General features: G+C 40.7%; 2 protein-coding genes across 3 annotated transcripts in view; both read right to left on the bottom strand.

The window, feature by feature from the left end:
• Window positions 1–12,377, bottom strand: part of LATS2 (large tumor suppressor kinase 2) — a 45,033-nt gene extending 32,656 nt beyond the window's left edge. Inside the window, exon 1 of one of the 2 annotated variants that reach the window (XM_008630987.2) lies at window positions 11,805–12,377. In XM_008630987.2, the coding sequence (XP_008629209.1) occupies window positions 11,805–12,143 (339 nt within the window). In that variant the 5' untranslated portion in view covers window positions 12,144–12,377. The remainder of the gene's footprint in view (window positions 1–11,804) is intronic. The other variant, XM_017730791.1, reaches the window with a different exon arrangement.
• EEF1AKMT1 (eukaryotic translation elongation factor 1 alpha lysine methyltransferase 1) overlaps window positions 1–15,956 on the bottom strand; it is a 169,224-nt gene that overhangs the window by 152,508 nt on the left and 760 nt on the right. The gene's annotated exons all lie outside the window — the stretch shown is intronic.

Here is a 15,956-nt window from a genome sequence, read left to right as displayed (position 1 = left end):
CTGCGAGAGCCAGCAGCAGGCACACACTGGGGGAACTCTGGTGGGGAACCCCACACCGCTCTCCCTGCTGTGCAGGGAGCAGTTCAGGTTCAGGCTGCTGCTTCTTCAACCCTACAGAGTGGAAGGGCTTTCCCAACACCTGAGCATGATCCCTTCAAGCCAGATACTCCAGTTAAAACAACCAGTTTTCTCCTAATGGCTGAGCTCAGCACTACCACCTTTGCGACCCAACTGCCCTCCCCACCAAGTAAATGCCAAACATCATCCTCTCTACTTTTTAGCACGAGCTTCATCCTTGTTACACTCCCCATCTGCCATCATCATTGTCAGATAACACTCTCCTGTCAGAGTTCAAACCTCAACAGCAATACTTCCTCTATCCATTAGCTGCCATGATCTGTGAGTCAGAAAGAAAAAAAGAAAAGTCTTCCCAGACTGGGAAACCACAAAACTACTAAGTGGATGTGGCAAAACAAACTAGATCTCTGGTCTAGTGGCAGGAGTTTCCCCAAATTCATGGGCTCAATAGTTTGTGTGAAAGGAGGGCTCTGCTAGTTTGCTTCAGGTTTTTGTCTAATGCTAGACAATGGTCCTACTTCCCTAAGTTAGTGGGAGAGAGGAAGAAAAGGAAGTTTTATGCATGGCAGAAACTAAGAGAACTGGCCTGCCCCAGGTAGATGCAGATACTGTGCTGATGCTACAGCTGTTGGTGTTTGGCCTGTGTAGGGCAGGATGAAGACCGAGTTCATGCTCCACTGCAGAGTGGCGAGCTTGGGAGCACAGGCCCTCCTGCACAAAGCAAGAAGTGGTTCTTTGCAAAAAACCAAGGAATCCTGCTAAGCATGCAGCACTGCTACTTGCCCAAAATAGTGCTCCTGCTCCTGGAGGTGCTGAACACATAGCAGGACACTCTGACCTTCCCAGGAATCTGGGAGAAGGCAGCTCTGCCTCCAAATCAGAGCTGTGTCTCAGACTCTCCCTCCTGAGCTGTGTTCCAGTGTTCCAGGCTTGGGGGGCTACAAATTCTCCCTGGCAGCAAATCTGAGCACCCATTTCTGCCCAAGTGAGGAACAGGGCCTGCAACAGCAAGTTCTCAACCTCCACCAGCTTCTAATGCTTACAAATCACAGAGAAGTTCCTGGAAAAATCTGTTGCAAATGGTTTTACAGCACCAAAGTAATACTGAAAAATACTTTTTCTAGTTACTTTCATGTGGTTAAGAGCCCTGAAGGTTCACTTCTCAGCAAACAGAGATGAGGGGTGGGGGGAGGCACACCAATGCAAATGAAAATTCTTGTGGTTTGCTTTCAAATTTGCTGGCACTTCCCAGTGAGGTCCTCTTGTAGTGTGGGGAGCTGGATCGCCACATGTCCTGGCAGACATTGATGACTTTGGCCCACGTGTAGACTCCTAGGCTCTAGGTCCTCAGTTTGCACTGCTAAACACTTCTCTCCACTATTTGCATGACCGCAACACCACACATTTCACAGGTTCATGATAAAACACCTTCCAGAAAGCACTCAATGGACTTAGTGCTTGCAGTAAAGAACATAATAAAAAGATTTTCTAAACAGGAGGGATGGCCAGCATGCAAGAAATGATCACAGGAAGGAGATGGAAGTGAGCTTCCAGAATAGTAACTGCTGAAGCACCTGGAAGAAAAATAATTCCACCCTGCTCCAGCACACAGCCAGCAAGTTGCTACCACGTCTGGGCAGCACAGATCACATGGGCAATCAGGGAATCATCTAAAATACAGGGATCATCTGAAATAGAATCAAACTGAGCCCGACAACCAGAGAAAACAGGCTCCAGCAAGGTGGAATGAATATCATTTGGAGCACTCATTTGGAGCCAGGACAAAAATAGCCCAATATGGAGTGAATTTATCTTAATTCAAAGGTCTCTGTCTTTTGACCACAACTTTCTATGTTTTTAATTGGTACAACCAGAATTTTTTTTAAACAAGGATACCCCACACAAATTAGTATTTCAAAGGTTCCAATTACATTGATTAAACTGGATTTTAGGCATCTTTATCAGGCTGACGTCTGGCAGGATGGTGGAATGAATACAGCAACTGTGGCAATGCTGAAAGAAAAGCATGAATGGGACAGGTGGCTCATTTAAGCACAGCCTGTGGAGCCCTGACACTGAATGGAAGAAAAGACACAGAAATGAAAACTTAACAAGTGTGCTGGCAAAGTCACGTTACAGTTGCATCTATAATTCTTTAAGATGTCACATAAAATTTTTTTAGATGCAAGGCTGAAATCTATAAAAGAGTTCTTCCTTAGTAGTTTGCAATTATAAAAAAAATCAACTCATTTAGGGTATTCAGAGGCACACAGAGAAAGGCCTGTAGGAGGTGTTGAATATTAGTCATTCAAGCCAATGGAGCAGAAAAAGCAATGTAATAGGACAACCGGTAAGGAAAGGGAAGTACAGACTTGAAAAACCTAGAAGATAAGAACTGATACAATGGGAAAACAAAACAAACAGGGAGGGAATGAAGCTGCAGATCAGCAACAGTGATCTCTGAATCTCTGCTGACATTTTCTTTTGTTTTGAAATAACCCCGATCCAACAGATTCAAATGGTGGATAAAATCCAAATGTAGCTGTATAAAGACTTTTACAGGAGTAATTTTACACTGCTAGTTGTCCTTCTAAAGTCAGTCTCTTTAAAGAGCAGAAACTTAACTATATTATCACCCAGTAGCAGCAGTCTTCTTTCTAGTATTTTATGCAAGTGGGGTGCAAGACCCTGCGTCTTCGCATGCTTTGGATTAAATGAGCAATTTACAAATCTTGCATTAGAGTAATGAACGACACAGAGAAGGAGGGTAATGAAAGGTACAGAAAACAGTTGCAAAATGCTCGGTCCTTCAAGCAGTATACATTTAAATCTCCCCATTTTCCCATTTACACTGTGTTTGTATTTCTCTAAGTGCACAGGAGACTGTGTGTGCCGCAGTAACAGTTTCACACACGCGCCCATACACTGATAACAATTAAAGACAAAGCAGCAGCACAGAACAGAGTTATTTTCACAGACTTGTCCTTGCCACGGCCATTACCTGATTCACAAAGTTACGGGTACACAGTGTTCTTTGGCTTCAGCCTTCTGAAAATTAACTGACCTAGAAATAATTTTTTTTTTTTTAGGTATTCCCATATCGTCTCTCCATCCTTCGCCTCCCCAGGGAAATATTTTTAATTGCTTGGATTCACTCAAAATGGAGAGCACAAGTTTCTCATCAGGAAAAATCCATCTCTTACACTGCAGGGAAGCAGAACATAACCTCAAACACTAGAATCCCGTCTCCTTAGACTGAAAAAGAAATCTTCAATGCAGTACCAAATCCCATAGATTAAGTTCTTCACAAACAGCTGGTACCATGCAAACACTGCAATCATCCCAATACATACATGCACACATGCATTGCTTGTATGAAACCTAATTCCTACACGTCAATTTGTAACCCAGAAGTTTCTTGTGAACTGCCAGTGACCGCCCAGATGGCAGGACAAGACCATTGGCAACAAACCAGTTTTGCCATGCTGCAGCCATAGCTGCATAGCTGGGAGACCCCATCAAGATCAGGGCTGACAGAACCACCTCAACGGAAGCTGCCTGGTAACATAAAGCCAAAAATATTTCTATCATCAATAGTATTTTGGGTGACCTGCAGCAGATGTGTAGAGCAGGCAAACAGCAAGAGTTTGACTAGCTGAGTTTCATCAGGCTTTTATTAAAGCATCTTCTGTAAATGAGAAACTGGGACCCCTCTCAAGCCTGGACAATACAAGACTGCTACTGCTAGGATAAGACCACAGACCACAATGCCACAGCAACTTCAGCCTCTAATTTGGTAATCAGAGGCATTGTTAAATTTATTTTTTTTCCAAAAAGCTAGGGTATGATAAAAACCTAGAAATAAGGACCAACATTTCGCACTCTAAGCCTCAGCTAAAAGCAACGTAATAATGTCAGATCTAAGCTACACTCACAATTAGGTCATGACCATAATCAGAAAGAGTGAAAAAAGTTAAATGTATTTCACATGCTACACACATAACCTACGTAAGTATAAAGCCCAAGTTAACACAAACACTTGTACCTTTAAGCACACAGATCATATGTCCGTCCCTCCCTCATTTTACTAGTGCAAATTGCATTTGTTCCAGTAGTACTTGATTGTGGAACATCTACTCTAGAGTAGCTACATCCATAGTGAGGCAGCTCACAATCCAGTCAGAACTCTTTCCTAGGTCAAAGAAAGGAAAACCTGGGTCTAACCAGCTGTTTCTTAAGAGTAATTCAAGGAAATTATGGGGAATTAATGGACATAGTCACTACATGAGAAAAACAGCAGCTGGCACCAGCAAGTAAAAAAGATTTGAAAGGGCTCGTTCATGTCTCTCCTCATCTACTTTAGATAGCACTGCATACAAGCGTTCGTGAGTCACAGAGACAGGCAGCACCCAAGGAGCAAAGAGTGCCAGTACTGGAGCCTGATTTATGGAAGATTAGGGGGACACATGGACAACACACATGGGACATGGATATTCTATAGGAGCTGCCACCACAAGCATCTGCTGAGCAGAATTTGAATGCTGGGCCCATGGGAGCACCAACAAGCTGTGTTCTGCTCGAGATGAGGGTACAGCAACAAAAAAACTGAGGGAAAACAAATGCAATTTTAAGTTATTTTATGTATATTTGCCCATGCTTTAGGAAAAAGAAAACTATCTTTTAAAAAATCACTCCACACAAGGTATGGCACGTACCTGGCATATCACGTGAGAAGTAGCCATGAACTTTTATTTGCATTCTACTGATATTCAATTAGCAGCTTTAACATAAGCTTTTAATTAATCTGGTAACTACTACAAAAACATTCCTAGGTTGAATTAAATGAGTTCTAAATGCACATCTTTACCTACCTCTAAAGACTGTAGCCTGCAAAAGTCTTGTATTGAGTCCTTCTACTGAAATCTCTGTTTAAAAGTGCCATTCAGTTTTTTGAAGAAAGAAAACAACCCCCACAGACAACCAAAAAACACTCCACATCTCACTCCCAATGAAGAGATGCTATCTTTCAGTCTCATTATAAAATCACATTTGTTCCTCTCAGATATAAGCTGAAAGAACAGCAGAGATTTAGGCTGAGAACAGCATAAAAAATGCAAAAGGAACAGTTACACCCTACTACTATTGTGATATCAGCTTCCTGTTATAATAATAACAGCAATCTTCACTTTTGGTCACAAGGGCTTTTTATTCAGAGACTGAAGTAAATGCTTATACAGATTTTTTAGTGACTGTGAAGAAGTCATTTCCTTTCTCACTAAAAAAAAAAAAATCCATAGCTCAAAATTCTACTGGCAATTAAATTTTAATAAATACAATTTAAGTATCCAGTGCAAGTTAATCCTGTACCTTGATAAAGCAAGATAAAATTTCTTGGTTTTTTATTAACTCCCAAGCTTCTAGAATGTTTATCTGATATGAGGAATAGGCAAGTTTAAGATAACTCGAGATTCACACTTACCTACTGTTGAAGTCTAGCATCTGATTCCTGTCCGGTCATTTCAAACACAATCCTACTACCAAGACGTAATTTATTCTATAGTTTGATGAAGAAGAAAAAAGACTAACAAGAATTAAGGAGAGTTTAAAACACTCTCATTCAGCGCCATATTACTGCCCAGCTGCCAAATCTTGTCGTGCGAAGAACATGCAATCATTTACTACTGTTAATAAATATTTCCACCACCACAAAAAGTCAAGGGAAAATACCTTTCTTCCTTCTGCAGGACAAGCATATTCCAAGTCATGCTCACACAGAACAATAACTACCAAGAGCACCTTCTCAAATACATTGTGGGAGCTGTCATTACACAGACAATCTAAGTATACTCACTAAGCCACTATCATCAAGAAGTGACAGAAACACAGGAAAACTGGAGACAAGAGAAAGGGCTTAGGAGAGACATGTCAGCAGGTATCAGCTGAAGAGCAATCTTCACCTCTTGCTTTCAGCCCCTGGAAAGCTATGACTCACTATTTTTCTGAAGCAACTAAGAACTGAAATGACTTAAGTTGCTAACCTCAGGCATATTAGTGGGAAAACACATTCCGTTACATGCTTTGATGGAAGAACACTGCATTATACTGGAAACCTCTCAGACAGGTTGAAACCAAAAAGGGAGGTTAGAAAGAAAAAAGTATAGGAAAAGGTTATGAAACAAGCCCTCAACACATCTGGTAAAGAGAAGGCAGAGTGAACAACTTACCTTCAAATGATGGATGCAAATGAAACACCCAAGAGACTGTTGACCTGAATTATCAGATCTATTTCAGTTGCTAAAATAAAACCTTTCTCCTGCATTCAGCAGCGAGTGTCCTCATTTGAACATCCCTTTTTCCCTCCCTGCAACCCAGAATACTTCTACAAGCAGCACAGCTTGTAATGACTTGAACCACATTAGCTCAGTTGGTCAGAGCATGGTGCTAACAACACCAAGGGCACATGTTATATCCCTATATGGGCTATTCACTTTAAGGGTTGGACTTGATGATCCTTGTGGATTCCTTCCAATTAAAAATATTCTGTGATTCTCACCTTTAACATATGTCCCACAGAATAACCCAGGCAATCCTGTAACAGCTCATTCTTCAGTCATTTTTCATTATCCAAACAATCTGGACTGAAAACATCCAGAAGATGACTAAGATGTTCATCCTGGAGGTTTTGGTAAATGGCTGGGCAGGCAAAACTCCTAACACAGGGAAAGTTTACTCAGGCAAACACAAAATTTTGTTACAGGACAGGCCAATGTTGTGAAATTAATTCTCTTACTTGCTATTACAAAATTTGCTGTCCTTCACCTTGAAGGCAAGCTGTCTTTTTAGACTTGTCCTCTTAACAAATACGTCACAACAGATATTTTACTACAGCAGAGCTTCAGCAAGTCTGTTATCAAAACAAAACTCTACACTGTATCTGCTTCCTGTCATCACTCCAACAATATGGTGAGAAGTCATACTGCTCAGTAACACACTGCTAGATGGCACATGGATCATAGGTGGGCAAGCACGACCTATATACAACAGGAAGAACAGAATACTAGTTCTACACGCAAAGTGCAAAAGAGGACTTTTTGCCCAAGCTGTATTTGGCAGAACAGAATTTCCCTCACTTAAGAAGTGCAAATATTTGTTCAAATTGAGATAAATACTTTATTTCCCATTCTCAAAACCTGCAACCAAACAGCATTCCCAAATCAGGGCAGAATCTTTGCCAAATGGGTTCAATAAAAAGAAGGTAAGCCATGATGTACAGATTGAAAGAATCCTGGAATGCAAGGAGGACTTAAAAAAAAAAAGCAACCAAAAACCCCACCTCTACAAACTGAATCTCATGAATACAGCATATCACTGATGACAAGGCAGTCAACTTGATATTCTTACACACATTACACCATTCCACAGACACCATTCACTTCCTTGAAAGACAATGCAATTAGTATCCAATGGACAGATCTTCCCCTTCAAAATATCCTGATACTGGCACAGGGCAGTGGGGCAGACTGGTCCATGCTTTACTATGGACATTTATAAAAGCCTCTGGAGAAAATAAAGCCTAAGAACTTCCCTGCTTCACATATTCATAGCTGTACAGCAGATAGCATGGTACTAGCAGTATGTAGCCTGTAAAAAATCCTAAAACGTGATTTTTTTCTTAAAAATAGCAGCCCAAACAAACCATGTCTAGAAATCTTCACCCGGAAAAGGCACCCTTTGCTCAAAGGAAAATTTGCTTGAGGGAAAGAAAAAAAAATAACCCACAAAAGTGACAAGTGTGTAACGTTCAACGGTTCATCTAGAACTGCTGCAGCCCACTCTAAATTACAATGTCAGTGGCTGTTTATGCTCCAAGGAAGTACAGTAAGTACAGTACAGCCCATTCAGGTTGTTGGAATGCCACTGATCATATGCTCAATTGCATCTATTCATCAGAAACACTCAATCCACAACAGCAGCTGCATTTACCACCACACCCCAAACGCCACCCAGTTGCCCCAGGTGATTCCAGTGGCTTACCAGCCCACAGGACAGACACACTCTTGTCCCCCTACAGTGACTGCAAGTTACACTTCCAAGCCCAAGGACTTTTATTTACTAAAGAATGGCATATTAGGTGTGCTTTTGGCTTCAAGCTGTTACAACGAAAAAGGTCTGGTCTTTTGCAGTCATGTTCTATGAGTTTCAAAACTGTTTACGCTGCACTAATTATTTTTGATTGAAACTCACTAAATAATTACTGTTGAAAAGATGACTTAAGCAAACAACAGACAAGTTACTCAATTTGTTTCAGAAAAACAATGACTAATTATGTGTGTTATTTGTTTTCTATCTCTTAAAAAAAAAAAAAACCCGGTAATCCTGGCTTCTTTCAGGTCAATAGTGAACTCCCCATTAAGGGAGCATATTTCACTATAAAATCGTAAACTACACAATGGTGGAAAAAGAAAGCTTTCTGGAAGAAAACATGCCATTTAAAAGAACACTGGCAACTTCCTAACCATTTAAAAAAAGTCTGTTTTCACAAGTAACACCTATGATAACTGTAACTGAAAGACATGAGAATTTAATACTTACTTCACGAATTACACTGCATTTCATATACTTGTTAAGTTTACCAAGTGGCTTATAACGAAATTCCTGGCTGTGTGGGTCTTTCATAGAGCAAGAGTAAAGTAACAAAATGTTATGTTTCCTTTTTATTCAATAAAACCAATTTCAATTTCGTCTCAAAACTTAAGAGTCACTTAGGCAGAACAGGGAGCATCTCCTGTAGGATGTGAAATGGTTGTTGTTAAAATCTATCCATGCTACAGATAGAATAGATGAGTGGAGCTAGTAAGAGTATTAAATAGAAGTATCCTTTCCCTAGCCTCTAAAATAATTTTCCTTTTCAATTGTCACTGCTTCCCTTCATCCTTCCAAAAACCCTTATTGTGGCCTAATAAACAGACCGAAGAAGAATCTTGATCCTTGCATGGTGTCCACCACAACAGATTACCCACAAGGTTAGCATTACTTTTCAGTGTTCCATCTAGAACACCAAAAAGCATTAGCCCAAATCCAGCTGGAAAATGAAGTTCCCATAAGACCAAACTGAGTGTTATAGCCATCTATTCCTTCTTCACAGCTTCCTAGAATGCTCACAATTAGAGCTTCTAATGACAAACTGCCAGATGCTTCAGGATGACTGCAGCTGCTGAACAGCTGATTTCTGCACCATGAAGCAGGATCAGGAGGGGTGAGATTTTGTATTCTGCAAGCTTGCTGTAGGGGAAGGCTCAAGTACAACATTAGCTATTCATGGACTGAAATCCTTAACCTCAAAACGGCTGCTCCTGGCATTTGAAAAGGGACAGTGGGGTTTGGGCTTCAGTGCCCATTTACCAACCTCACACTGGCACTGGGTTCAGAGGTAAATAGAAGCATCCCCAAAGAAACTGAAGCTGCCTTCACTTCTCTGTTAAACAGAGATCTGTTAGCTGCCTACAGGACTACAGAAGGTGTCCATGTGGTAGGCATTTAAAGGCTTTGATTCACAAGCAGGGACACGGTAGCTTGGGATCGCTGACTTACTACACATCATAGTATGAAACAGTTCAGCATCTAATTCAAAACAGCTCAGGCATCAGGGGGAAAGGAAGAACCTAGAGGTAGTAATCAGGTCTGTCACCCTACACCATACCACCCCCAAGGTCAGATACTATTCACACCATCTCAAGAAGCTCCACTCATTCACAATCCTTCGGGACAGCGAATCTTCATATGGTCTGGACTCACACTAGGAAGCTCAGCATTTTTATTTACAGGATTCCACTCCTGAAACCTCTGTTTGGACTCTAGCCAAATGTGATCCTGATAAAGCCTAGACCTGAGTGCCAAACACACCTAAGGGACAGGCCCAATAGTGCCATTGCCAGGCAACAAGTCACAGCTAGGGAGAAACAACAAATGGGAGGATGGAAGGGTCATGGCCAATGAGGAGGGGCAAAAAAAAGCCCTACCAAAAATGTGAGCAAAATTTAAGGATGTAGGCAAAACCTCCACATCAGAGTCAGAACCAGGCTCAATGTTCTAGAAGAAGCAATACCATTGTATGAACATTGAAGTCAAAATAGCTGAATATAAAAAAAAATTTACACACATAGTTCATTACACTGCTTTGCATACCAGGACATTTTAACAGGTGTTCAGGTATTTCTGTTTTATACACTAGCTTAACATTACTGTGCTGTAGTGTGCTCAAAGTACTTTCCAAGATTTCAGTCCAACAAGCTAAGTTCTATGTGCGAATGATTTGTCCATGTAACCTACCAAATGTGCATTTCCAATCCAGAATCCAGCTGTGCTCATTTAACCTTGGCTCATACACACAGGGAGTGTTCCCATCCTAAACAGCTAGGGACATTTAGAGGGTAGAGTTCTAAAAAACACTGTTTTCATGGCGTACTAGAGATCAGAGAAAACTCTTGGTTCCTCCAGTTAAATAATTCAGTACAGCATCTTGGTTCACTGGACTAGGAAGTGTTTAGTTGTACTGCAGCACTTCTTATTAGATATGCAATCTGCTCTAGCTCTGATTATCTTGTACAGCATAAACTCTTTGGCATAGAAACAGCACTAATTAATATTTACATAGCTCCAGGGAAATGCATACTGTTACACTGTTTACAATAATGCTTGATGTTAGTTCTGTTATACAGAATCAGAATATGGTCTAGGAGAGCCAAGAGACTCACATTCTGCCATGAATGAATGAGGCCTAAGTTTTGAAATCAGGGAGATGCCACTGAAAGCACTTTGGTTTTAAATCTCTCCAATTTTTATCAAGGACTATAAATGGAAATGTTTCAGCTTGTCAACAACCGCTATTCAATCACATGGGAAAAAAAGTGCTCCTACAACACTCAGAATCTGAACCCAAACCAGCACTTTTTCTCTAAAAAGCAAAATTTTGAACTACTCCTGGACAGAGGTGAAAGTTAATACTGGAAGCACAAGCAAGATGAATGCAGCTCAATGCAAAATGACCATGTTCTGCACCTAGTGAATGGTCTCTGAATTAAGAATACATTCTAGCATTAATGCCAGGATGACAAAAAAAAGCATCTCTACATCAAGTCTCTTATCTGAGCAGTGCTACCACCTCTTAGTAGAAGCAGAGAAAGTGAGAAGAAAAGGTGTGGACAGAATCACTGCTGTCAGCTGAACATCCATCCAACCCCTCCTGCTTTCTGGCTAACAGCAAGTGAGCTTCTTCAAATACTTCTTCAAATATTGTGTCTATAATTTCTTACAGTTACTTCTGACAGTGAACTGGGTTTAGATGTGCCAGACAAAATTCTACCCTATTACTCACAGCTAAGGCTTGTTACTAAGCATTGCAGGGAAAATTAAGAAACAAAAAAAAAAAGAAAAAAAGAAAGGTAAAAAAAAGACAAGCTACCCTGTTCAGTCTCAGATATCAACTGGAGAAATCATAGAAGAATCCTAGAGGTCACCATAACTGTCTTTAACATAAATGAACCCCACAGTAGGCACATCTGCCCTGAGTAAGTCCATCTACTCTGCTGCTCATACAGCAACATGACTGCCAGAATAATCAGTGTATTTCCAAGATTTTGACAGCCACCATCAAAATCCTTTCTTTGGTCCAGATAATAAACTTGCTTTGACAGCAGTGCCAATCCCCCCTCCCACCTCATACGTACCTGATCACAACCTGCATTCACCAGTTCCTGGAGCATCTGCCTGTTGACTTCCACGGCTGCTGTGGTGCTCGACTCATTAGCAAAGGGCAGCAAAGAATATCTGATTTCTCGCAGAGCTTTCTGATATGGTCCAAACTTGGGCGTTTGTCTCATCTGCTGCTGCCTTGCAGCATCCTTCCCTATTAAAATCTTAGGGTCCAGAGAAGTTTCACTGCCTGCTCCAATCGGTAGTCCCTGACCTGAAGATTTGGATGGCTGCTTTAAACCTTCTCGAATCTCTTGTAACCTTTGTCTGCTGTTTCCAGAATATGTCGTAGCAGGAAAAGTCTTTGGCCTCATTGTTAATCCAGTTTTCTCTGAGCATAAATACAGCTTTATTCTTTGTTTCTTTTAAATTATTTTGAAAAAGTGTCACTTGATGGTATCAATTTCCTGTAAACATAATCCTTCAAAGAGAAGAAGAAAAGGCAAAATTCTCAAGAGATTTCTGCCAAAGTTTTACTTCAGCTCACAATCTTCACATTTCCTACAGAAAATGAAAATCTGTGGAATCATCATTTTGCAGACTGACAGTGTCTGAAACGAAAGAAAATAAAAGGTACATTCAATTAAGTTGATATTGTAAATGCCTCTGAAGAGACAGCATGAGAATTAATCAAGTGAAAATGAATCCGTTTAACCTCTTAAGCTGTCACAGTCGGATACCTTTTAATGATTTTCACTTTATCTGTTTTCAATAACAGGATTCTAAAAGACTTTCTCAAAATAACCAAGTAATAATTCATTTTTCTTTTAAGTTTAATTTTCAAAATAAAATAAAACCCCTAAGAACTAAGGTTTAAAAAAACTCATTTAAGAATTGTACAGTACCTAACTGTGGCAAGTTTCCTACCCAGTTGCATAACCAAATTCTGGAGAAGCCTATCCTATTTCATAATTAGGGAAGAGTATGCTCATGAAATGTTTTTCCCCCACTTAAGATTTTGTTTATTTTACACTAGCTGAGCACAGTTTCAGAAGTTTATGAAAAAGATTTATAATGGAAATATTGATGACTCTAACCATACCAACTTCTAGCATTTCAATAACAAAGTGAATAACAGAAAGACAAGATATTTTGCCTTTCCATGTGAATAACTTATCAAAGCCTGAAGGTAACAATTCTCACCAGAATTGGAAGGAGAAGGGGGAAAAAGAAGAATAGAGGAAAGGATATATGATACTTCATTAGCTGTGCCTTATAGGGAAGAAAAGGAAAAGAGGTGTAAATGGAGCTATACAGTAAGAGCAGAAGATGAAGAACCAGATCATATAGCGTCCCAACACAGAAAAAGAAGACTTTGAGACAGCTTTATGCACCTCTTCTGACAAGCAGCAGAGAACACCAATGCAGCACAGCTGAGCTACCATACAGCTTGTGATCTCCACGCAGCACAAAGTTACAACAAGAATCCTACCTTAACTAAATCTTCGTGCATCACCGTAATACAAACATGAAATTATGGTGCATTTGGAACAGGATTAAAAAGACAGCCTCATCAAAAATGTAACCTAGCTACTGATGCTGCTTATGCAAATTGGCTTCTTCTGCTATCATTTGCACTTGCGAAGTGACTTCTGAACACTGCACCAGCCACCTTGCTGGTAAGGAAAGAATTCCATTCAGTTGTTTCCAAATCGCCAATACAGAGGATGGTAACACACCGTATGTTTCTCTCTGGCACTCAGAAGCCAATTGGATTTTTTTTTTTTTTAAGGTGCTTCACTTTTGATCATAGCACCTTTATCACTGAAAAGAGTTTCTCTGGGAAGTATTGCTCTTTATTTTCACATGCTCATATTAAAACCTCTTTTTGTTGTGATAGCTGCAGCATTTCCCAAAAAACCAACCATTTCCATACATTTACCAGCACTTCTCACTGCCAAGCAAACAGACTGCTACTGTGAAGCCCAACAGAATCTGGACACATTCACTTCTGAAGCCCACCACCACTTCCTCATCAGTACAGTCTGCTTCAAGCTTTCCTCTACAACCAAGGTCTGAAATACAACAGTGAAGTCAGACACCAGACTCCTCTATGATGGTTCACCAGTCTGAAATGCAGGAGCACGGATTAATCACTTGAGATTAACCCATGTCAACCTCTTTTGCTAAGATTTAAATGCTCTGTTAACTAAAAGACACCAATAATGTGTTTGAGGTCTTGAGTTCCTCTACTCAGTGCTCTCCACGAATACCCTGTGACACTAACTCACAGAGAACTGACAGTGACATTTGCCAATTCTTTTAAGGGAAGTGCTAAAGCTGTTCATCCAGATTTTGATGTTTCCACAAATCAGCTATTGGTCAGTAACAGATCAAGCTTTCACTGTCCCAAGAGAAGACAAAAGCAACTGCAGGATCTCAAGAACAGATTTTTTTTTCTACTTGGACAGAATATAGCAAAAGGTAATACACAGACTTGGTAAAAAATAAAACACAGTAGTATTGCAGCCTTCTTTGGATTACATCATAACTAGCTAGAAGATACAGAGCAATTAATTGGTCTAAAATTGTCTTTCTTTTCCTGACAGCAGCAGGCACCATATGGCTGGGTTTAGGCATCTGGGTTGTTCTTCCTTTTCAGTCCCTGTGCCAATCCTCAGGCCTGGGACGGGCTGGGAAAGCTGGCAAGCCCCCCACCTTTTTGCAGCAAAAGACTGCTTTCCCACTTACACACATGCTTCACATAAAGAACTTCTGTGACCTTTAGCCTAAGCTCAAGTCTAATAATGCTGGGTCAAGCCAGCTGGCAACTTCATCAGCTTACATTTACAATACTGCTTAAACCAGAAAGAAACGTTGCTCGTTTAGACAGTATGAATGAGAGCAGCAACAACAGCAAGTACTGGAGCTAACTGAAAACCTGTTTCATATTTTGCAGGGCTTTTTTTCTATAATGAAATATGTAAGATAAGCAGAAAAACTGGAACACTAAATATTACAGATAATTTACAAAGAAAGACAAGCTGCTGGCTTTTTAAAATCTTCATAAGATTTGCATTCTTAGCAAAAAAATAAAACGGCTGTATGCTCTAAAAGATATGTAGTGTGTCTCATTCTGTCTAAGCATTTCTAACTGTACATCTAGATTTGGATAACTTCAAATCCTTCTAATCTGCACCCTGCTTACAGCATAAATCTATCAATAGATTTCTTTCTGCCATCAGGAGAAATTAGAGTTCTAAGCCATTCTGACTAAACAGTCCTAAGGTCTTTTCCAAACTGTTATATGTTCTGTACTAATTAGAAGCTTGCCCATTATCCTGAAAACATGACATTTCAAGGAAGTTAAAGAATTTTTCAGTAACTGATTGTTTCATTTGATAAATACCAATAGCTGCTCTGTCAGCAACCAACCAACCGATGACACTGAAATCATATGCTGGTGTCTGTTGTTGTCCCAGCAGCACTATCTATTCACTCTCCCGCTTCTTCATCCACCAACAGGCTGCATGTGGTAGTGGCTTTGTGGAGCTGGGACACAGGCAAGAAACTAAAGCTCGCCCAAGCTGGTGAGCTGTTTCCCTGTAACTGTGCAGGCACCGGGGTGAGCTGAACTTGCAATCACTGCAGTATAAGAAGGAGTAAAGTTTTAAGAAGCTGCTAGAACTACCTCCCCCTCTCAATTTACAGGTATCGCTTTGGGGGTTTTTTTGGAGGTTTTTTTTGGAACACAAATTCAAGGAGGCAGGAACTGTTCACTTTGTATTGGAGGTCTACGATGGGGGGGAAGCGTTTCAGGAATTTCATCATTATACAAACCGTGCTTCTCTTTATAAGTGGGCACATTGTGGAAGTGAAGAAAAGTGGAAAGGGGATTTTCCCTAAGACGATTCCGCCACTCCTTCCCTTCCTCCTGCTAACAGAACTGTCCAAAAGTGACTCTGTGCCCGTGTCCCACTGCCAGCTACAAGCACTGGCCCAACGCAGAGCTGTGGGAAACATCTCGCTTTCCCCCTCCACAGCAGCCCGGCAGTGACTGACCGCAAAGCCCGGGCACTCCAAACGAGCCCTTTTTGCGTCATTTGCGCGAGTGCCTTTCCCGGGAAAGGGGTATTTCAACACGCACACCGCTCACGAGGTAGCGGAGAGGGTGGCGAACTGCTGGG

This window comes from Corvus brachyrhynchos, unplaced genomic scaffold (genome assembly GCF_000691975.1).
Source record: "Corvus brachyrhynchos isolate BGI_N302 unplaced genomic scaffold, ASM69197v1 scaffold363, whole genome shotgun sequence".
Classification (NCBI taxonomy): Eukaryota; Metazoa; Chordata; class Aves; order Passeriformes; family Corvidae; genus Corvus; species Corvus brachyrhynchos.
Note: the sequence above shows the minus strand (reverse complement) of the source record. Positions and strands in the feature narration are given on the sequence as shown.